A 22,411-nucleotide genomic window follows, 5' to 3' on the forward strand; every position below is an offset into this window, starting at 1 on the left:
GCTGACTGGTTTGTGTGAGAGAAAAATACTGTTCCGGCTAGAAATTTACGATCGTTTACGACAAGCCACAGCCAAACGAACAGGCTATAGGTTTTTGGGGAGCGATCCGCGACTGCTCGTCCACGTACATATTCTTCCTGGTGATTGCCTGCGGAACGTCAAGGTGTCTTCTTCCTGGTGATCTGTTCTTGGGACTGCACTGTGAATATCTTCCTGCATCGACTGTGGTCCACGACTTCGACCAACGCACTATGTCGACTAATGCGAATGGAGTCTCCGATGCCCTCGGCATGAGACCCTCCGCTGGATACAGTCTAATCTCTATGATTTCTGTACTTTATATTTATACTGTATTTACTAGTATGTCATCTCTGCATGCTATAATGTTCATAAGAAATATATACATGCACATATATGTTGTCACAAATCTGCTGATGTTATTTTTCTGAATTAAACTAATAATAAAATTGCCTAAATTTCTAACGAGAACTCTGAAAACAACCGATGAAATTCTCACGAACGAAGAAGCCAAACGCGATCTCTATCGTGGACGGATTCCCGGGTAAAGACGTACGAGCGAGGAAGAGATTCTGCTCAAATCAATAGAGATGATATGTTGTTGAGCAGTGCAGAAATCGTGGAAGAAAGTCCGCAAAGGAACGAAGCACGTTGCATTCAGACGACGAGGTAGGCAGGAAGCGGCCATGGGAGCGACAGAGACAGCACCGGAGCAGGAGCCCAAGCATCCAAGCGCCGATACGGGCCGCTAGGTCGTGATCCAACGGCCGAGGTTCAGGAAGCATGTGCTTGTCCGCTGGCTTGCGGATTCTTGGTGGTGCCGCAACACGAGTGGGGGTGTAAGGCAAAGAGTGCGATTCCTGGGAAAAATCGTGTTCACGACGTCGCACGTATGCCATGGCTACCAGCAGTCCAGCCTACCATCCAGATTCCAGAACGCCCGATCGGAGCGGATCGGCTGCGCTACGGCAGGTCGGCAGCGGCGCTCACTGTTCGGCACCGCCGTCCGAAGAGAGTCTCACGGAAAATCGCGCGCGTTCTAAAGATCGCATCGTCGTCGCCGGAGAAGACGGCGGTGCTCGAGTTTAATTCCTAGCTTATTCGAAACCGTGAACCACCAGTTCGTTTGATATATCCGATGCATAAACGCCTTTTGATTTCTCAATTGATCAAACTAAGCCATCATATCAAAGGCTTGATTGGTGGTCCGATCCTTACATATATGTACATACTGGATCAAAAATAAAACTTACATAGAGAAGCTGCGAAGACCCACGGCGGTCTAGCTAGTAGTCAAGACTCAAGAACGCCGGTACCAGTGTCCTAGGGCGCATAGCAAGTTGTCGATCGAGGAGACGAAAGGAACGCGAAGCCTGGGTGCACACCTCAGTCAAAGAGACCCAAGCGCATGCAGCGCCGTCGCCTCGGCCCCGGCCCGCAGCACGATCGTGCATATCAGAGGCCGACGGACACCGGCGAGGCGGAGGCGCGGTGGTGTCCGGGGCCCCTGGGCGACGCGGCGGACGACGACGACGCGGCCTTCTTCCAGGACGCGGTGCGCAGCATCTGGCGCATGCCCTCGGCGACGCGGCCCGCGGGCCCGCCGCGGCTCTTGAGCGTCCGGCAGATGGCCATGTGCGCGCGCACGGCCTCCTCCACGTCGGGCGGCGCGGCGCCGGCTCCCAGGGCACACTTGCCGGCCTCGTACTTGACGGCCTCCGAGCACAGCCCGCACAGCCACCTGCCCCCGAAGTAGCCCCGCACGCCGCCGATGTACTCGCCCGTGCACTCCTCCTCCAGGCCGCAGCACTCGCAGCTGACCGCCTCCACCTCCATGGCCACAGCCCACGTATGACGACGTATCGATGTTCTTGCTTGCGAGGTGCGAGGATCAAAGATATCCGAGAACTGAAGATCGAATCGGCAGCAAATTAATTAGAGTCGCTCGATCGAGATGTTCTTGCTTGCGAAGCGGAGCTATGCGCTAGCTGTGGTGCTTCTCCGCTTGGGCTGGCTACCTTGACGTGTTTATATGGTGTTGGCCGGCCTCCCGGGGAAGGAGAAGAGGGAGGGGCGGCTCTGCTACAGCGCCTGACGCCGACGCTTGCATGGCACCCGTCGTTGTCCGGCGACCGGCGCAATTAACCGTATTGTTTTCGCCGGAAAAAGACGGCATTTTTTTTTGGCACATGGAAGGGCGCCATCAGGATCAGGTGATGAAATGCATGGCTGGCCATTTTCTCACTCTCGCAACTATTCTCACGTAGCGTAAGTACTACTGCACGTAGCAGATGAGAGTCATACGCACAGGACAGGCTGCCGGATCGTGCCCTCGACAACAGGGAACAGAGAAACACACCCAGGCCTTGTTCCAAGTTTTTTCACTCTCTCTCCATCACATCAATTTTTAGCCGTTTGCGTGGAGCATTAAATATAGGTAAAAAAAATAACTAATTGCACAGTTTAGTTCGAAATCACGAGATGAATCTTTTGAGCTTAGTTGGTCCACGATTGGACAATATTTATCAAATAAAACGAAAGTGCTACTATTTATCGGGTTGAATTTTTTTTCAATCTAAACATGCCCCAGACTGTTTCGTATAGGAGTAAGAGTACCTGCTGCTAGTAGTATTTAGTCTTCCTATTTTCACTAGCCTTTCACACTGACGGTAGGTTCAGACGCAAGTCGAAATGACTCCGAAACCGCCAGTGCTGAGCTCCGCTGTATGATCATAATCGTGTCATTATGATTCATTGGCCACGCATGCATGGCTATTGTACATGATAGCACTTTGTCAAAGTCGACCTCTAGATAATCACCTTTGGTCAAAGTATGACGGAATTATGTGGTCGCTGCCCTTGTTCGCAGGAAAAGGGCCGGGCCAGCTTCTGGGTGCTGAAATGTTCTCCCATGCATGCCCTTGCTTGCTTGCTTGTCCAAAAGGGTGTGGAATCTAGCTCGTCAAACGTACTACAAACTTTTGAAAAAGTTTGGCCGACATATCTTCAATTGGAATTGATCAAGCATGCATGCATGCAAATTAAATGTCTGCTGCAGCAGCAATGAAGCATCATCGCCGCGCCGGCCGGCTATACACATTCTGAGCTATCAGTATGTACTTCAGTATGGCCAACAAATGCTATACCGAAAAAAAAATGCTATACCGTGTAGCTGGCAATGGCACCTAGCGCTGCAGGGAGGACAGGACAGCACAGACAGCCATGGATATCAGATCAGGTCGTCAGACTCGCGACTCGTAGATGCGACCAAGGTCCGATGCCCTGAACCGGCCGGGCACGACGATGATGAGCAGCGGACCGGCCGGCCGGCGATGGCGAGATGCGGCCACGGGCACCATTTGTCGGCTGACACTTGGCAGCAGATGCTATAGTATAGACAGTACATGTTGGTTGCAACAGTTCACCAAACCCTTTATCCTTGTACTGTTTTTTTTTCGAATTACACTTACCTATCTTTACGAGCCTCTCCGAAATCAGTCTATGTTGAGATTGACGAAGTCATCGTAGACGCCTCACTGACGATGGGTACATTGCCTACCACTGAAAACATAATGCTGTTAAATCCTGTAATAAATTCAGGAAAATACGAGCACCGATGGCAAGTCGATAACTTAAATCCAGATGAGCATCAATCATAAGAAACATAACCAATTGAGCTAGGCTCGGTTCACATCCTCGTACTATTGTTGTTGTTGTACACGACCTTCGCCGTGCCCCATCTTGCGTCCGTAGGGCTAGTTGCTCGATTCATTGTATCGGTCTAGAGACAGAAGAGAGTTATCGAGTTAGGCTGTGTTTAGTTTCTAAAAAGTGCTACAGTAGTCATCACATCGAATCTTGCGATACGTGTATGGAGTATTAAATGTAGATGAAAAAAACTAATTGTACAGTTTGGTTGGAAATCGCGAGACGACCGTTTTGAGCCTAATTAGTCTATAATTAAACACAAATTGCCAAATAAAACGAAAGTGCTACAGTAGCCGAATTTTTCCAGATTTCACAAACTAAACACACCCTTACATCGATGGACTCATCACGTACTCGTCTCACCGAACCCGCGACATGATACTGCAGTGGGCGATGATGTCCACTCTAGTGATGCTGTGTGCAGCAATTAATCGATTTGCTAGGAGAGGAAGAGGAGGATACATCGTATCGTATCTCTCTCTAGTCGGCCTCGCCTCGCCTCGCATGTATCGATCAGGTGACATGGCGCTGCAATGCTGCATCCATATCCATGGACGCGGTGCTCATACGCTTAGCCCATCCTTGAAGCTAGCTAGCGATCGGCATCATCGCCCCTGGCGTCGGGTCGGGACGTCGGGTCTCGTCGCCGATCGGGGACACGGCCAAGTCCAGGTGCCGGGGAGTCACTCACTCACTGTGACAGATGCTTGGCCGAGCGGAGGTAGCCCCCGCACCACCGGAACGGTCGTGCCTGTGTCATGCATTCTCTCATCTCACGTACGCCCGGTAATTGGCAGCATCTGCAGGCCTGCAGCTGTTGATGATCTCCGCCTGTCTCTGGCACGTCACCGGCGCCGGGCGTTCAGTCAGGATGCCTTGGCTGGTCCCGTTTCACTGAAAAAATAAATCGAAATATTATTCCGACTGATTTATTACGAGAGAAAAATAATGTTTCACTGAGCCTAAATGAATAGGGTGCACAGTGGCTGGACGTGACTAGCCGACAGAACTCTGCGATGAGCCGAGGCTGCCTACACGCAGCGCGCCAACAAGTTGTCCGCGTCCGCGTCCGGTCCCTCACTCCCTCGTCGTGAAAGCGCCTGACACCTGACCGGCAGACATGATGTATGGCCGTGGGAAACGCCTTCCCCAGTGGATATCTCGTGTCCTGTTGTCACGTACCCGCGTCCTATCTGTCAGCTTGCACAGTGCAGGAACTTGTGTGCTGTGTCTACATGTATATCGGTTCGGATAGGTTCTGGGATGCAGATTGCGGTTGTGGTTCCCGCAGAAGAGTGACTAACCAAATAACACCGAATTTATCTGCAAAAGTTACATTCAGGTCATCCTGACCCTCTTCTCTGAAGTTCTGCAATTGAAAACATTGCAACAAATTCTTATTCAAAATAAATTCTCTTAAGTGTGGATTTCATACTCAAAATACGCAGGACACGGTCTTGCCACCCAGGCGAGGTTATCTTCTTCGGCCCTGTTCGTTTGTCTTATAATCCGTACTTTCCAGCTTGTTTTTTTAGTCGGAACAATGTTTTTCTCTCACAATAAAGTAGCCGAAACAGTGTTTCGGCTTGTTTCAGCGAAGCGAACGGGGCCTTCATATAGACTCAGCTTCTCATGCTCTCACCCTTCGCATGGCAATCACTGTCCAGTTAGATCTTCCATGCTAGCTGCAGCCTGGGAGCATTTTGAACTCCTTCATGTAAACTGTTCTTGATTTTATTAATACATTGCTAGTTATTTTTTAAAAAAGAAACTCATGGTAACACATGAGATAATTAACCATGTCGAAACGCAAATGCAATTTTCCATATATTGAAATTTAAACTAAAGGTTCAACGTAGACTAAAATTCAAGTCTTCCATTACATGCTAGTCAGTCACATAACCCAACAGAAAGGCCACTGTCTGTTAGCTGCTCTAATCTTCTTCCTGGTCCTGGGGAGGCTAAGCTAGACGGGCCACCAGCTTTTCTTTTTGTTCTCCAAAACCGGCAACTCTGCAGCAACAGATAATAACGAAATCAACCACTCAACAAACATGATTAAAAAAATACTAAATGGTGCTGGATATCTGGAGTTGTAGAGCACCTCAGCCCAAAAACTCAATCATGTAACTGTAACAACAAGACTTTAGATAGCCAAAGCACGCTCACTTCTGCCCATCAACAAAAACAACGATGCAGAAATATGTCCAAGAAAAAAAAACTTTACTAAGGCATACAATACTCAATTTTGATGTGAGGGCAGCCAGCTAAGTTTCACTATTGATAGAATTGTGATTCCTTAGCCTCTTGGGCTAACCCTAGAAGGGTAGCTATATGGGAGTCATACATGGGCCATATGGGCCTTAATACACACATACTCCAACACCCCCCGCAGTCTGAACTACCGGCGCAGCGGAGTTGCAGACTGGACATGAAAAGAAGAACACACACGAGCCCCCCCACAGACGCAACTAGCCACCGGTGATGTTGAGGCTGGAGCGAAACTCGGAGAAGGTGGAGGACGGGAGGCCCTTGGTGAAGATGTTGGCAAACTGGGAGGTGGTCGGGACGTGGAGGACCCGAACATCGCCGATGGCGACCCGATCGCGGACAAAGTGAAGGTCGATCTCCACATGCTTGGTCCGCTGGTGCTGAACAGGGTTGGTGGAGAGGTACACCTCACTGACGTTGTCGCAGTAAACAAGCGTGCTCCGGGAGAGGGGACTGTGGAGCTCGGCAAGAAGCTGGCGGAGCCAGGAGGCCTCCGCCACGCCGTTAGCGACAGCGCGGTACTCCGCCTCGGCACTGGAACGGGAGACCACTGTCTGGCGCTTGGACAACCAGGACACTAGGTTGCCGCCCAGAAAGATAGCGTAGCCGGAAGTGGAGCGCCGAGTGTCTGAACACTCGACCCAGTCGGCGTCAGTGTAGACGACGAGCTCGGTGGAGGGAGACCGGTGGAGTAGCAGGCCGTAGTCGACAGTGCCTCGGAGGTAGCGGAGGAGGCGCTTGAGAGCAGTGAGGTGGGGCTCTCGGGGATCATGCATGTGGAGGCATATCTGCTGAACTGCATAGGTGATGTCTGGCCTGGTGAAGGTGAGGTACTGAAGTGCTCCTGCAAGGCTCCGGTACGCAGTGGGGTCTGGCACTGGGTTGCCCGCTGCCTCTGACAGCTTGGCCTAAGTGTCAACTGGAGTGGAGCAGGGCTTGCAGTCAATCATCCCAGCTCGCTCCAGGATATCAAGAGTGTACTATCGCTGGTGAAGAAGGAGACCGGTGGGACGAGGCTGAACTGTGACCCCGAGGAAGTGATGGAGCACACCAAGATCCTTCATAGCGAACTCCTGTTGAAGAGAGGTGATGATACGCCGGAGGAGTGACAGACTGGAGGTTGTGAGCACAATGTCATTAACATAGAGCAGCAGATAGGCAGTCTCAGCTCCGTGGTGATAGATAAACAGAGAAGTATCTGACTTTGCCTCCACGAATCCCAATGTCAGCAGGTAAGCAGCAAACCGAGAGTACCAAGCCCGAGGGGCCTGCTTGAGGCCGTAGAGGGACTTGTTGAGCCGGCAGACCATATCAGGACAAGAAGAGTCAACGAAGCCCGCAGGCTGGCTGCAGTAGACTGTCTCAGTCAAAGTACCGTGTAGAAAGGCATTCTTGACGTCCAGCTGGTGCACGGGCCAGGAGCGAGAGAGAGCCAGTGAGAGAACCGTGCGGACGGTAGCCGGCTTCACCACTGGACTGAACGTCTCATCGTAGTCGACGCCAGGGCGCTGAGTGAAACCTCGGAGAACCCAGCGAGCCTTGTACCGATCAAGGGAACCATCAGCCCGCCGCTTGTGTGTCCAGATCCACTTGCCGGTAACAACGTTGAAGCTAGGCGGACGGGGCACTAGATCCCATGTCTGGTTGGTGAGGAGCGCCGCGTACTCCTCCTCCATCGTGCGACGCCAGTGAGGATCCGACAAGGCGGCGCGAACGGAAGAGGGTACATGAGAGACCTGCGGCTCACCTGGCATCACTGCGAGAGCCAGGGGCCACAGGGTACCAGCCGCGTGCCGCGTCACCATAGGGTGAACATGACGCGGGTGTCGGTGCAGGAGAGGCGGGTGGTACACCGACTGCGCGACACGAGCAGCCGGGGGCGGAGGTGGCGGCGTAGGTGTCGACGGCGGAGAAGAGGCCACCGGTGGTGACCGAGGCGGTGACGGTGGTGGCGGGGCCGGCTCCGGATGCAGCGGAGCCGGCCGCACTCGGCGGTGGTAGACACGCACCGGCTGTGCGAAACGCGCAGCAGGTGCTGAAGCCGAGGTCTCCGAACCCGCGTAGGGCGTAGGGCCAGGAGCAGCACCGGAGTCCGGCGCCGCCGGACCCGCGCTGGGCGCAGGGTCAGGGGCCACACCGGAGGGCGTCGAGCCGGAGCACGGAGCCGGCGAAGGGCACGGTGGAGCAGTTTCTGTAGGACACAACGTCAATGGTGGCTGGTCCACCGTGTCAGTGGGAAATAGGGAGAAGAGGTCAAGGTTGGGGGTGGAAGGGGGTGGGGAGGTGGTGGAGAAAGGGAAGACAGACTCGTCAAACACCACGTGGCAAGAGATGAGGATCCGACGAGAGGTGAGGTCAAAGCAACGGTACCCCTTGTGATCCGAGGAGTACCCGAGGAAGACACACTGAGTTGAACGGGGAGCCAGCTTGTGGGGAGCAGTGGCAGTGGTGTTAGGGTAACACGCAGACCCGAAGACACGAAGGTGATCGTAACGAGGGGGGGTACCGAAGAGAGCGTGGTGTGGAGTGGGAGCTGGGCAGGCAACGGAAGGTAGGCGGTTAAGGAGGTAGGTGGAGGTGTGCAGACTCTCAGCCCAGAAGTGAGCAGGAAGTGAAGCCTGGAACAGAAGGGTGCGCATGGTGTCGGTCGTGGTGCGAATCATGCGCTCAGCCTTACCGTTCTGGGAGGAGGTATAGGGACACGACATGCGTAACTGCACACCGTGAGAGAGGAAGAAAGCATGAGAGGTGGAGTTATTGAACTCACGCCCATTGTCACACTGAACGGCCTTGATGGTGAGACCGAACTGAGTAGACACCCAGGCGAAAAAGTGGAGAAGCGTGGGGAATGCATCAGACTTAGCACGCAAGGGAAAAGTTCAAGAATAATGAGAGAAATCATCAAGCACGACAAGATAGTATTTATAGCCAGAAATGCTCATAACAGGAGACGTCCATAGGTCGCAATGTACAAGATCAAAAATATGGGTCGCATGGGAAGAGGAGGTAGGGAAAGGAAGACGAACATGACGGCCCAGTTGGCATGCCTGACACAAGTGCTCATCGTGAACCCGAGTATATGGTATGTCGGAACTACGACTAAGCTGGGTCAAAGCATTACGGCCAGGATGCCCAAGACGCCGGTGCCATGTAGTGGATGAAGTGGTGGCGGCAAAAGCAGCTGACGAAGCGGAGGGCGAAGCGGAAGAAGCAGACGCAGGAAACCGAAGGGTGTAAAGGGGCCCCATGTTGTCACATCGGAGAAGAGGACGCCGGGAAGCCAAATCCTTCACAGTAAGACCAGAGGAGTCAAATTCAACAGAACAGGAATTGTCAGCTATAAAACGACGAATAGAAAGGAGGTTGTGAACCATAGAGGGAGCAACAAGGACATCAGAAAGACGAAAAGAGCCATGAGTGTGAGCGGCACCCACGGAAGTGACAAGAAGACACGAACCATTGGCGACCATGATGGACGAAGGGTGGGAGGAAGAAGGAGGATGAACAGAAGAGAGTATACCAGGGTTGGGGGTGGTGTGGAAGGTAGCACCCGAGTCGGCGATCCAGTCTGGGCCGATTGGAGGAGTCAGGGTCATGGTGCCGAAAGAGCGGGCCAAAGCCGTCGGGTCCCAACCGACAGGCCCTAGCGAGGTCCCGATAGGTGGAGCCCACGGCACGAGAACGGGGCGACTGGGATGGCGCCGGTGAGCATGGCCGCCGGTGGACCAGGCTCGCCCCCGGGAGCCTAGAAGGGCCACATGGAGATGTGCCCTGACCAAGGGTTGTTGAAGGAGGGCCAGGGTGTACCCCGTGGAGGCGTCGGAGTGCTCCCACGGCTAGGGCCCGCACCACGCCCCCCCCCACGTCGACGACGGCCGCCACGGCCCCCCACCCCCGCTCGGCCCGGGAGGAGGAGGACCAAGAAGGGACGACGCTGGCGGAGCGGAAGGACGTGGCGGAGGAGTGGCGGCAAGAGCAGTCGAGGAAGACGAGGACCCCGGCGCGGGTAGTGACCCAGGCGGGATGCCCTGAGTGAGCTCCTCCATGACAAGGTCGTCACGGACCTGGAGGAAGGTGGGAAAGGGCCACTGCCGGGTGATCCAGGTGCGGAGGTGGCTGTATCGCTCGTTGAGGCCGCGAAGGACGTTGAGGACCAAGATCCGGTCCTCCACGGCCCAGCCAAGGTCACCGAGGGAGTCTGCCATGGTCTTCATCTTCCGGCAGTACTCGCCAACGGAGAGGTCGCCCTGGACGAAGGTGCGGAAGCTTGCGTCGAGATGCAGGGCCCGGGCTTCGGCGTTGCCCAGGAACTGGCCCTCGAGCGCTAGCTAGGCCCGGCGGGCGGTGCTCTCAGGGGTGCTGCGGACGAGGTCGTGAAGGTCGAGGGAGATAGTCCCCAGGATCCACGAGAGGACGATGCTGTCAAGACACAGCCACGAAGGGGTCCGAGCCGCAGGCAGGGCGTCGGTGAGGACGTGGTCATCTAGGGCGTAGCGGCGGAGGATGAGAAGGACCAGGTCCCGCTAGCGGGCGTAGGAGGGCGACTCAGGGTCGAGGATGACAGGAACCAGGCTCCGGATGTTCTGGACACCACCGGCTTGGTAGTGCAGCTGTGCGACGAGTGGATCAGCCGAGTTGGGCCAGAGAACCACTGTAGGGGACGGACGTGGAGCGGACGAGGTGGCAGTGGTGTCATGGTACACCGGATGGACGAGGAGCTGCTCCGCCTCAGTGATCTGACGGGCCAGAACATCGGCCGCATCGCGCTCCCACTCCCAGGCTTGGGCCGCCGCGCGCAGGCGTGCCTGGCCCTCCGTGGCAGCGGCCCGGGCGGTGACGAGAGCCGCTGCGAGGGCGGAGTCCGGTGGAGGCGCTGCGTGAAACAGCAGAGGAGGCGGGGCGGGAAATGGAGAGCCACCCGCGCCTGGCCCCTGGAATTCCGCGCGCGCGCGTGCGGCGTCGTCGTGGAGGCCCGCAGCCACGCGAGCATCCGCGCCGCCCGCATCCGCGCCACCCGCATCCGCGCCGCCCGCGTCCGCGCCTGGAAGGCCCACGGCGGCGAGAAGAGAAGCGGCGGCGGCGGCTGGGTCTCCGGGGCGCGCGTTGCTCGCGATTTGCGCCCAGGTGGAAGGGAGAGGGGGGAAGCAGTGGAAGTAGGAGGGAGGGGGAGGAGGTGGTGGGCCACCGGCCATGGCGGCAGCGGCTGCCTGCCTGGCGGCTGGGAGAGGGAGGAAAGGGGGAAACCTAATCTGATACCATGATAGAATTGTGATTCCTTAGCCTCTTGGGCTAACCCTAGAAGGGTAGCTATATGGGAGTCATACATGGGCCATATGGGCCTTAATACACACATACTCCAACAACTATGAAGTCCGTAAAATATTTGTTGAATCTAGTATACAAACTCGATAACATTCAATTTGGAAAATAAACACTAACTCTTCTGGATTTCTCAAAAATAGGAAGAATCTCAATGTAACATGTATCTCTGAATGATGTCAGAATGAAAATCTTTACACAGTACTGCAAAAGCCAGTTCAGGCACTTGAGTTTCATATGATATATATACAATCAAAAGGGACCAGTAGGCAGTAGCACACTACGATCCCAGTCCCAGAAAAATAAACAAGACAGACAGACTCCTTTGAAAAGTTTGTTCTCCGATGAAAGAAATTCTAATATACTCCTAGTTCTCATACTAGGCACCAGCCGTGCAATTCTGACAACGTACGACCAATCAGCTTGCAAAAACATAACAGAGACAGCATGCTAGCAGAAGAAACCAAATTGTAAAAGATACTTGAAACAACAGGAACATTGGACAGAAGGATCAACCAATTACATGAGCAGCAACTGTGATGCCATGGTACAGTATTTTTCTTTCGCAACAAATCAGCTTCAGCCGGCTTATTAGCCGCAGCGAACAACACCATGGCTGAAACAAACCTAGTCTTTTCGAAAATATTAACCTGCTTCAGCACTTGTTGCCAAACAAATCTGTGATGTTCAGAAGTGTGGTAAAATTGATCTGACAGCGCTTGAAACTGTTTAAGATACCACACAAAACAAATAGATACTGTGAGATGGCATCATGCAAAAGCCCCACAGGCCCGGCCCTGGGGCAGGGCGTGCGCCAAGTGGTGCAGGCGCCCTGGGCCCTAAACGCTAAGGCGCCCACCGGTATGCGCTATGTATATACATGTATGTATTACTATATATGTATAGCAGCTTAGGCTCTGACAAAAAGTAAACGGGTGGCAGAAGCAGACCACTCGTCTGCTAGCGTTCATGATGCCGATGCTGTCTCACCATTCGCTGGCATTTAGGCCAAGGCGCCGCCCGCCCGCACAAGGACGATCACAATTCTCTTTGTACGCAATGATGACTTTACTCTTCTTCGTTTTTCTCATGCAACTAGCCAAGATGCCGCGACAGATACCTTCTCTGACGGGCCACAACAAACCATATGCCGATAGACGCACGCGGCACATCCCATCGCCAGATCACCCACCGTGCCGGCCATCACTGCTAGAGATTGTACTGTACTGTAATTTATTGTTAGTTTTAGTTACTAATTGTTCAATTCCTATAAATTTCAGCACTATCACGTAATCAAGAAAGTTGTCTCAAGTGAGATTAAATGGTTTGACCTACAAAATTAATTGCAACACAATAAGAGAATAAGTCCAAATTTATGCTCCATTGATGCAGCTGCCAATCAGTGCAAAGAACAGAAGACATACTCGTATTTTGAAGTCCCTGTCAACAGTAGCAATGAACCGCCCATCTGGTGAAAACTTCTGCGATCCCAAGCAAATGATAAAGTATGGTTATACATGACATGAAAGGAGCGACAAATAAAACTGAAGGGTAGCGGACTTTGTGGGTTTGCCAATAGACATATTCACTACTAAAATAAATGTAGGACGTACAAAGCCATAGCACAGGTAATATAGAATTTAGAATTTGTTCAGACCATGCTAGTGATGATACTGCAATAGTGACCAAGAATTGACACAGGTTTGTCATCAACTGAAACCTGCTCTGCACGATCTTCCCGCAAAGTGACAAACCAAACAACACCAAATTTATCTGCAAAAGTTACTTACAGGTCATCGTTGCTAATAGCAACTGCACTGACCCACTTCTCGAAGTTCTGTAATTGAAAACATTGCAACAAATTCTTATTCAAAGTACATTCTCAAAAGTGCGAAATTCATGGACAGAACTATTTAATGAATATGGCTTTTTAGTCAAATAATGTTTGCAATGGAACAGAGTCCAAGAATACAGATACTGCAAACTTAAAGCCCATTGTTTTGGTGCCAATTTTGTTATTCGCAATGAGAAGAGAAGAGCAGAGAGTGGCTTACATAGTCCAGATGCAACGCCACGAATCAGTCTTCCAAACCTTCACGAACAAAGCTCCACTCACACAGAAGCAAATAGCTCTTATAGCTCTTATAGTATCTGAATGAGAACGGTCACCACAATCATCTGACAATGAAACTGAATGACCAGCCCTGGGGGAACAGAGTAAAATTTCCATCAACTGAAATGCAAAGAATAGGTGCTCCACTTCAAAATGGAACATGTGAATTCAGGATTCAACGATATAAAACTAAGCACACAGGACCTGATAATTTCATCAGTAACAATTTACACAACCTGACTCTTCAGCCGCCGTGTCCTCCATTGCAGCGGCAGCGGCAGCCGCAAGATAGGATTCGAATCGAGCGCGACGGAGGAGGCGGGGAGGGACCTGAGCCAAAGAGTTGTTTTTTTAGCTTTTTTGGGGTTCACGGCCAGTTCGCTCGTGGGGCCCAGAGATCAGTGTCATGACTCATGAAAGAGTTGTAGGCTTGCAGCCCAAGGGCAAAGGCCTACTTGGTTTGTTGGTCTTGGGCCTCCACGAACACCATCTCTGTCCGACTGCCCAATCCCACGGAAGGCCGAGATGAACGCAGCACCTTGATGAACGCCTCAGATTCGCCACCCAACACGGCCACACCTATATAAAGTATCCCACACTCCGCTCTCGTCTTCCTCCCCGCCGCCACCACGCGCTCGCCTTCGCTCTCTCTGTCTCCCTTCCTCCATAACAGGCGCAGGCCAGGAACGCCCAAGGCGACCGCATCTCCAAGATGGTACGCTCCCTGTTCCGATCCGCATATTCATTTCGGTTTTGCTGGTTGCTCTTCGATCTAATGATATTACGCATGCTTTCTTGGAAATCGGAGCAGGTGCTGCAGAACGACATCGACTTGCTCAACCCGCCGGCAGACCTTGAGAAGCTAAAGCACAAGAAGAAGCGCCTCGTCCAGTCCCCCAACTCCTTCTTCATGGTATACCTGTTCATGCCCTTTTCTAATTCTGCGTGATGGGGGTGTTGCAAATCATGCCCTAAAGAGACCCAACGAATGTATCATTGGAATTTAGTTTTGGCAAAATAAAAACCTGAACCTAATAGGGTGATTTGGTTTGGAAGAGAGTCCAGAAATTGGATTTAGTATCGATAACTACATCAAAAATTACTTCCAACAAAGCAACAAGACAGCTTAACTGCTCTTGTTTGCCATGTAACATACATGTAGTCAAGCTGGATGCTATAGGTTATGCATAATTCATCATCAAATAAGTTGTGTTTATAAGAGAGCTATAATGTGAAAACAGAAATGAAAATGAATCTTAAAGTTACATGTATCGACTTATATCAATATTAATATTAGTCGTGTCTGCTCTTGTGCCTGATTGGAGACTGACTCTAAACATGTTTTTGTGTGTGCAGGATGTCAAGTGCCAGGGCTGTTTCAGCATGTAGGTGTTCATGATCCTTGCTCCTTTTTTGTTTTTGGTTACTACAAATGCAATTTATATAGACGCTGTGTCATTCCATTTATCCATTGCTGATTGCTGCTGTGATCTCCGAATCTTGTGTTAATGGTTTTCCATTGACAGTTTAGCATGCTCAGTTTACTAGTTGGGTTGTGATTACTACTAGCTAGTTAAAATATGAAAATTCTTGGTTCAGTTATAAGGTTGTATCTTGATTTCTTAAAATTTCATACCCCCTCTGTCCCCAAAAGAATGCAATTCTCACTTCCTGAATACATAGGACAACAAAGTTGTTTATAGATGGAGATGGAAACAGTTAATGTTTGACTCCTGTTTTTGTTTGTTTCTCACCTGACCAGTACGAGTACAATTGTTCTGTTTAAATGTTGGATAATTTAGATTGCACAACGTTACACCTCGCTGCTTTATTTGCTGCAGTTTTGCAAGTGTAGCTGGTTTGATCATGTTGTGTACGAGTTCTAATTTACGTGTGACCACTAAGCTTTACTGCAATTATCTGTGATCTTTAAACCTTATCCTTTGTTGAAAGGTTATTATGGTTGTATAGCTTTTGTGATATCAGCATGCTGAACAAATCAAATGTTTGATGTATCTTACAAAGTTTTTGTGATTGCAGAACCACTGTGTTCAGCCACTCCCAGACTGTGGTTGTGTGCCCAGGCTGCCAAACTGTTCTCTGCCAACCTACTGGTGGGAAGGCCAGGCTCACTGAGGGGTGCTCCTTCCGTCGCAAGGGCGATTAGATCCAGCTGTCTTTTAATGGGAGAGGAGTGAAATTTGCTGTTTTACTACCTTCCCATGATATGTACCTGTTGAGGATTTTGTTGATTATTATGGCTGTTTAGCATGCCCTGGCAATGCTTTTGTAAACGTGCACTTTGCTTGAGCTTAGTGACATCTACTAAGGTGCTGTTTGGTTTTTGCTAACGGAGCGGCAATGGTAGTGAAATCAGTTGTTGGCGTTATTTGTTGGGGTTTAACTGAGTGTCATTTGTTATTTGTTGGGTTTAACTGAGTGTCATTTGTTTAGTTGCCTTGTGCAATGGATCCAATTTAACAACTGCGGTCTCTAGGCGAATGCAGCGTTGACTCTCGTCATATTGGTCTGTAGCAGTTAACGGTCATTTGGATAGGCTAGAGAAAAGACGTAGCATTGTTATCCGGAGTTCCCTGTAGGTTTTTTAAATCAAAACAGCAGCTAAAGAGAAATTTCCTACACTATTCTTATAGTTCATTTAGTGAAGGACGGGCCTGGTACAAGCGGTAGAGTCTTACCGTATGTGACCGGAAGGTTCCAGGTTTGAGTCGCGGTCTCCTCGTATTGTATAGGCGAAGGTAAGGCTTCCACTGACACCTATCCCCAGACTCTACACAGAGCGGGAGCTCTCTGCACTGGGTACGTCCTTTCTATTCTTATAGTTCATTCAGTCCTATGACCCCAATGCCTTAAGATGTGGTAATTTCATTCAGTATTGTCGGTGTTTCGAATCACCGACTAGTAAATTTCTAGTTTGCGCGTCTAACCCGCATGGCTGTGTCATGTCGTCCTGAAGACACGCTGACTGAAATCGAGCTCGCGTCGTCGAGACAACGAGCTTTCCGTCTGTTGCACCGCTGCACGCTCGAGTAGCGTGCGGATCTCGTGGTGAGCCTGACGGTCTTCGGGTGTCGTGGGCTCTGGGAACCTTCGGAGTAGGGCCGCCGCGGCAGCTATGTTCTGACTTGCCCGGGCGAAGTGTGAGAGGCCTCCGTCGTCCTCGACGATCCTCCGATTTACGTCGCGGGCGATGGCGCGTGCACGGCCACCATCCCCGCGACGCTCGATCTCGCGTTCGAGCTCCACGCGCTCCTGCTCTAGCTAGAGTCGTGCATCCTTGAGCTCCTGATGCCACGTCCTTAGCTGTTCCACCGGCATACGGGGAAGGGCCCCCGCATCTTCTTCGACTTCGTCGTCGAAGTCGTTTATTGGGGTAGCTCCTCCCTCATAGACGCTTTTGACGCGTCCCTTAGGGATTTCTACCATAAAACTTTCTCGCGATGGGTGATGGCTGCCCCTACTGGAGTCAGAGTCAGAGATTGACTCTAAATCTCCCGTGAGAAGGTCGTGTAAAGACTCCGCGACGTAATCGACCATTCCCACGAATTCATCATCTGTGAAAGGCGGGTACATGCGTTGTACTGCGAGGTGACCAACGGTCCTTGCGGCATTGCGCAGACCGAACGGGAATGCTATCGGGGCGTCCCAGGTGAGATATTCCGGGGTGAGCGGCTCCCCTCCAGCAAGTTGCTTCATGACATTGGCGAAGGAGAAGGTGAGGTAGCGCACATCCTCCCGGGACGGTCGGGATCCTAGAAAGGCGTCGAGCTGGTGCTCCAACCTCCCATAGTTGAAGCCGAGGAGCTGGTCGCTCCCGGGGACACGGGCCTCCGGTGCGCTCAACTGCAGTTTCTCAAGGGCTTTGATGGTTGCGTCAAGGCTGGTGGAGCGAAGAAGTTGGATGGGGCAGGAGCCCGCGCTAGCTCTCCCTCCACGGTGACGATGAAGTCCAGGCTCCTGAAGCGCATGTGTGCGCCCGGGGCCTAGCTAACGCCGTGGCTAGCCATCTGTGGCCTATTGTGGATGAGGAGACGCGCAAAAGCCCCCTACCTAGCGCGCCAACTATTGGTGTTTTGAATCACCGGCTAGTAAATTTCTAGTTTGCGCATCTGACCCGGATGGCTATGCTCGGAGGACACAAGGATTTATACTAGTTCAGGCGGAACATCCCTATGTCCAGTCTGCTGCTGCTCGTGTTACCGACACTTGGTTTATAGTAGGGGTTACAAACAGACGAGAGAGGGAGAAGGTCCCAAGTCTCTGGTGGAAACAGTGAGTCTGGTTGAGCTCTCTCTCTACAGTCGAGCTCCTAAGCCTTCAGCCGTTTAGACATGTTAGATGTGTGGGAATGCCCCTCCCTCTCATGGGGTGTCCTGCTCCCCCTTTTATAGATGAAGGGGAAGATGTAGGTTACATCAAAGAGAGGGAGAGAAAGAGACGAGGAGAGGAAGGCTTCCAGGATTGCGATGTTTTCCATCTCCTTTACGTGGGTCCCGCTGACCGTGTAGATGACGACGGGGATGGCTCCACGTCATGGCCCTATTCGTCATTGGCGCTGTATGCGGGCATTGTCAGCTGGTCGTGGTGCTCTATTCTGTCCCAACGGACGGTATGGCTAGCTAAAGCCTCCGCTGGAGGCTGTACAAAAAGTAGGTAGCACAACACCGGCACACACGATGCTGTTGGTGATGTGCATCCTCAGACATGGCCCATCATGGCCATGGGTCACGTCAAGACACGCCGGCTCCCCTTTTGGCATCAGAAGTGTGACCCTAGACTCATACTTTTAGCCCCGTAGTGGTTGGGGGCCGTACGGACCTCCATCGGGCAAAGTGGAGCCCGCACCCTTGGGGTCGGGTGAGGCGAAGCCCGTACCCAAGGGGTCGAGCGAGGCAGAGCCGGCGCTCTCAGGGTTGGGCGAGGTAGACCCCTTGCCCTTAGGGTTGGACATGATGGGACTCTCGCCCGTGGGGTCAGCCGAGACGGTGCCCGCACCCTTGAGGTTGGGTGATTCAGATACCGTGTCCTTGAGGTCAAGCGAGGCGTAGCCCATGCCCTCGAGGCCGGGTGAGACCAAGATATGCTCTTGACCATCTGAGGGAGTTATCATTCGCGGCCATTAGCTTCCTTCTTCTGGGTATCCCTGATACTGATACCCAACAATAGCCCTTGAGCCTATAGAGGAGTAGGATACTCCTTCGAATGCATTTTTGGATGGAAGGATTCTGAGGATCTTGATCTCCCTTTGTGGGCCACAAGATGTCTTGGTATGGTTGAGATTCCTTTCCGTCGTGTTTGGACTCCTTGGGAGCATGTAGCTACGGGATTCAGGGAATCAGGAAAGATCTCTCTTGATTCTGATTCCACCCTTAGGATCCGACCAATCCACTATTGGTATGCGACTGCGTATTCGGTCTCCTTATGAGTCCAACTCTTGAGCCCCTACATGTAGCAATGGTCCGGTCGAGGGGTCAGCTCGTCTTATAATCGTCCTCCCTCATGTGTTTTGTTGATAAAATGGAGGGGCTAAGCCATGCCATGTTTTCCTCGATGGACGAATCATGGTGCTTGGTGAGCTGTTAACAGGCTAGTCCGAGTGGGGCCCTGGCTTCCTATTCGTGGGGGTTCGGCATGGGTCAGTTGGTGACCGACTCTAGATTCCTAGCACCAGTCTATATAGTTCTTGGGTCTGTTCGACCGGTCCTAAGGGCTCATTGCCTTTCTTTGAGAAAAAAACCATGGACTGTGACCAGCCAAAACTCGAACATGGGTTGGGATGCCCATGGGGCTCATGCGCCTAGGTACTGGCCACTAGCGGGCCCATCCCTTTCCACCCCTCACTCCAAAGGTGCTTGGAGTTGCTGTGAACCCATTGTTGGACCCCCGTGGGCGTTAATGGGCCGTGGGAGCGTTTTAGCTCCATATCCCTTCTTACCTGTTGCGGTTCTCAGCGCATCAAATGGGGCGAACCGTCATCCAATGCGTCCTTCAAGGGAGCGACTAGAGGTGTGCACGATTTTTAAAGAGGCGAAGTGACAGGACGTGGTGGGCGCGTGGATCGAGGCGGACAGTTCGCCTCTCGCTCCACCTCCTCCTATAAATAGGGACCTTTCCCTTTGTTCCTAATATGTATGACCATAACCTCACCATCTCCACTTCTCCGCTGCCAGTGCTTGGATTTCTTGCCCTCGCTCTTCCACCGCCAGCAATGCTCTCGTTCCTCCACCTTTACTTCCCATGGAGTCATGGTATCGCTCCGACGTCACCCACGCGTGCATGGAGGGCCTCATCAAGCATGACCTTCTTCATGGGAGAACCAACATGGTGGAGTGGCTCATGCTCGGTCATGAGGAGGTGCCAGCACCGCTCGATGGCTACATCGTGTCTTTCGCGCCCTTCCACCAGCGTGGATTCACTATCCCCCCTCACCTATTCTTTCGGGGGCTGCTGCACCACTACCAAATCAAGCCATAGCACCTGAACCCGAATGGGATCTAGCACATCAAGGCCTTCATTGCGCTATGTGAGGGGTAGCTGGCAATCGAGCCCTACTTTGAGTTGTGGAGATATTTCTTCTTTGTCTCCCTGCAAAAGAACAAGAAGAGGGACACGCCAGTGCTAATGGGATGTGTGATCATCCACCTTCGGGGGCACCAATCGGCGGAGTACATGCCCTGCCAACTCTCTAGATCCAACAAGGGGTGGCACACGTTGTGGTTCTATGCGAAGAACGATGTCGCCTCCCCTTTGCCGGAGTTCACTGGGCGCCTCATTAGAGAGGCGCCGTAGGTGTGGTCATAGGGGCCTCTTGAGAAGGAGAAGGGAAGGCTGCATGACCTTGATGCCATCGTGTTCCTCAAGGACCACGACCTTCGTAGGGTTGGTGTCATCATGGCGTACCACGCGAGGAAGGTGGCACCACTGATGGCGCACGTCCTACCACGGTATGGGATGACGTCCGACGCATAGCTCAACGAGACTGCCCTCACACAGGGGCCGCTCTACGATAGCGAGGTCACACAACGCATCAAGGAGGTGACGGATGAGTCCAACGCCGTGTTCCCGATCCCAGGACATCCTGTGATGCGGCTGGAGCCAGGCTTCATTGAGCTACTGGTGGATTTGGGCTTTCGAGCCTCTATCGCGCCGCTGCCAGAGCATGCGGCCATGAGGGCGGCAAACCATTCTATAGATGAGCAGAGGATGAAGGAGAAGGACTACAAGGAGAAGAAACGATGAGGGAAGGAGTGGGTGAAGCTACAGCTAGGGAAGTGGCACCAAGGCTCGTTGGAGGAGAAAGATGAGGAGGAAGAAGAAGAGGAGGAGGGAGGTGACGGCTCTAGGTTGAGCATCTCGTGGGACAATCTAGCCAGCGGGGATGAGGACTCGCCTTTGCCGTAGGCGGGGCCCTTCCCGTGGCATCTCCTAGAGCAAGAGGGGGAGGATTCACCCCCGGAGATGGCAGGAGCGAGTTGCCTTGCTCTGCCTAGGACTTTTACGGTGCCCTCGGAGCTGAGGGGAGCCAGTGGCTCCACCTCGTCTGAGCCTCCCGAGCAATGGGAGGGCTCAAAACGGCAGCATGACTAGGAGTCACAGCCAGGATCGGGCAGGCAGGCCCCAAAACATCAGCGCCCGATGGCGTAAAGGTAAGCTAAGAGTTTTTTCATTCTTTTGTTTTTTGATGATTTTTTTGTCGTGAACTAACCGACATGCCTTCCATAGCATTGGGGGGAGCGAGACCCTCTTGAAGATGGCACCAAAGAAGACTCACCCTTCGATGGGCGTGCCAGGACCTGTTTGGCGCCACGCCGGAGGTTGGTGGGAGCATGGCCAGGGTGACCATAGGGTCGACCGGGGAGGCACAGCCATCGGCCATGTCTATGTGAGGGAATGTAGTGGAAGGCATGGCCTGGCCGAAGCCATCATCCATGCTAGTGGGAATGTTGGTGATGGGGCAGACTGGGGAGGCTGTCCCCAAGGCGTCCTCGGCGATCATGGTGTGGCCAGGCATGGCCATGATGTTGTCGGTGGAGATGACTCAACCAAGGCTATCATCCGTGCAGATGGCAGCACCCATGGTGGGACGGATGGAGGAGGTCATGCCTGGTGTACCCTTGGCCGGTGTGATGGCGAGGCAGGCTTCCTTGTCCACGTCGCCCACCCCCTCTACTACTGGGGTCCCACTCCAAAGGAGTTGCAGTTGTGAGAGGGGTTAGTGCTACCTGGGGTTAGCATAGAGGCATCTTGGCCTCTGGTCTAGGTTGATGGTGACCCTCACACCTAGGGAGGACAATAGATCCGGTGGGCCGATCGTCGGGACCCGAGGGCGATGCTCTTCACCCTCGATGATGCTGTGGAGAAAAAGGAGTGGGGGAGCATCCACACGGAGGTAGGGACCATGGTCTGTGCCCTAACCACCGCAATGAGTTTGCTGCAAGATGTTATCGCTCCGGTTGGCTAGGTATAGTGCATTAGCGTTTCCAACCTTCGTCTTCCCTTTTCTTGCCTTTTAACTCTTAGCCTTTTCGTAGGTTCTCATGGACCGCAGCTAGGAGAAGTCTATGTTCCTTCACCGCGAGAAGGGCATTTGGGATTGCCTTGTGGTGGAGGAGCAGCTACGAGCCATGGGGGAGCGGCTACATGAGGAACTGGCCGCCCAGCTCACTATCGCTCGTTAAGAGGTGGCCAAACTTGCCCACGTTCACTAGGAGTTGGCCGACCTCCGAATCAAGTACACAGAGGCTCATGATGATGCCACAGAGATCAAGCGACTATAGAAGGAGCATGATGACTTTCTCCAAGCCATCGAGGGGTTCTGCACGGAGCGTGACCTAGCTCGTTAGGAGCACGCCGATGCCCAGTAGTGGATCAACCTCCTACAGGGTGAGCTCTAGGGGTAGAATGATCTAAAGGCCATGGTAGAGGTGGTGATCACCACACTCACCGTGGAGGTTAGCTAGC

At 52.6% G+C, this 22,411-nt stretch overlaps 2 protein-coding genes and 1 long non-coding RNA gene across 3 annotated transcripts; 1 reads left to right on the plus strand and 2 right to left on the minus strand.

The window, feature by feature from the left end:
- Window positions 1-1,157: 1,157 nt before the first annotated feature.
- Window positions 1,158-2,037, minus strand: LOC136518411 (uncharacterized). The gene has a single exon (XM_066512072.1). The coding sequence runs from the start codon at window positions 1,852-1,854 to the stop codon at window positions 1,474-1,476; it is 381 nt and encodes a 126-aa protein (XP_066368169.1). The 5' UTR covers window positions 1,855-2,037; the 3' UTR covers window positions 1,158-1,473.
- Window positions 2,038-5,687: 3,650 nt separating this feature from the next.
- Window positions 5,688-13,511, minus strand: LOC136518421 (uncharacterized). Its single transcript, XR_010774488.1, has 3 exons — window positions 13,371-13,511; window positions 12,741-12,797; window positions 5,688-5,739 (listed from the first exon to the last, which is right to left on the minus strand). It is a non-coding gene; the product is annotated as an uncharacterized lncRNA (long non-coding RNA).
- A 510-nt stretch (window positions 13,512-14,021) lies between these two features.
- LOC136538047 (small ribosomal subunit protein eS27-like) lies at window positions 14,022-15,818 on the plus strand. Its single transcript, XM_066530033.1, has 4 exons — window positions 14,022-14,144; window positions 14,241-14,342; window positions 14,786-14,814; window positions 15,470-15,818. Exons 1-4 carry the CDS (start codon window positions 14,142-14,144, stop codon window positions 15,594-15,596), a joined length of 261 nt encoding a protein of 86 aa, XP_066386130.1. The 5' UTR covers window positions 14,022-14,141; the 3' UTR covers window positions 15,597-15,818.
- The last annotated feature ends 6,593 nt before the right edge of the window (window positions 15,819-22,411 follow it).

The sequence above is a fragment of the Miscanthus floridulus genome, chromosome 2, assembly GCF_019320115.1.
Source record: "Miscanthus floridulus cultivar M001 chromosome 2, ASM1932011v1, whole genome shotgun sequence".
In the NCBI taxonomy this organism is placed as follows: domain Eukaryota; kingdom Viridiplantae; phylum Streptophyta; class Magnoliopsida; order Poales; family Poaceae; genus Miscanthus; species Miscanthus floridulus.

Coding starts and splice junctions, on each gene's coding strand:
- LOC136538047 (XM_066530033.1), top strand. Junction 14,343..14,785: donor CCCCCAACTCCTTCTTCATG/GTATACCTGTTC, acceptor TTGTGTGTGCAG/GATGTCAAGTGCCAGGGCTG. Junction 14,815..15,469: donor TGCCAGGGCTGTTTCAGCAT/GTAGGTGTTCAT, acceptor TTGTGATTGCAG/AACCACTGTGTTCAGCCACT.
- LOC136518411 (XM_066512072.1), bottom strand. CDS start 1,854: ATGGAGGTGGAGGCGGTCAGCTGCGAGTGCTGCGGCCTGGAGGAGGAG.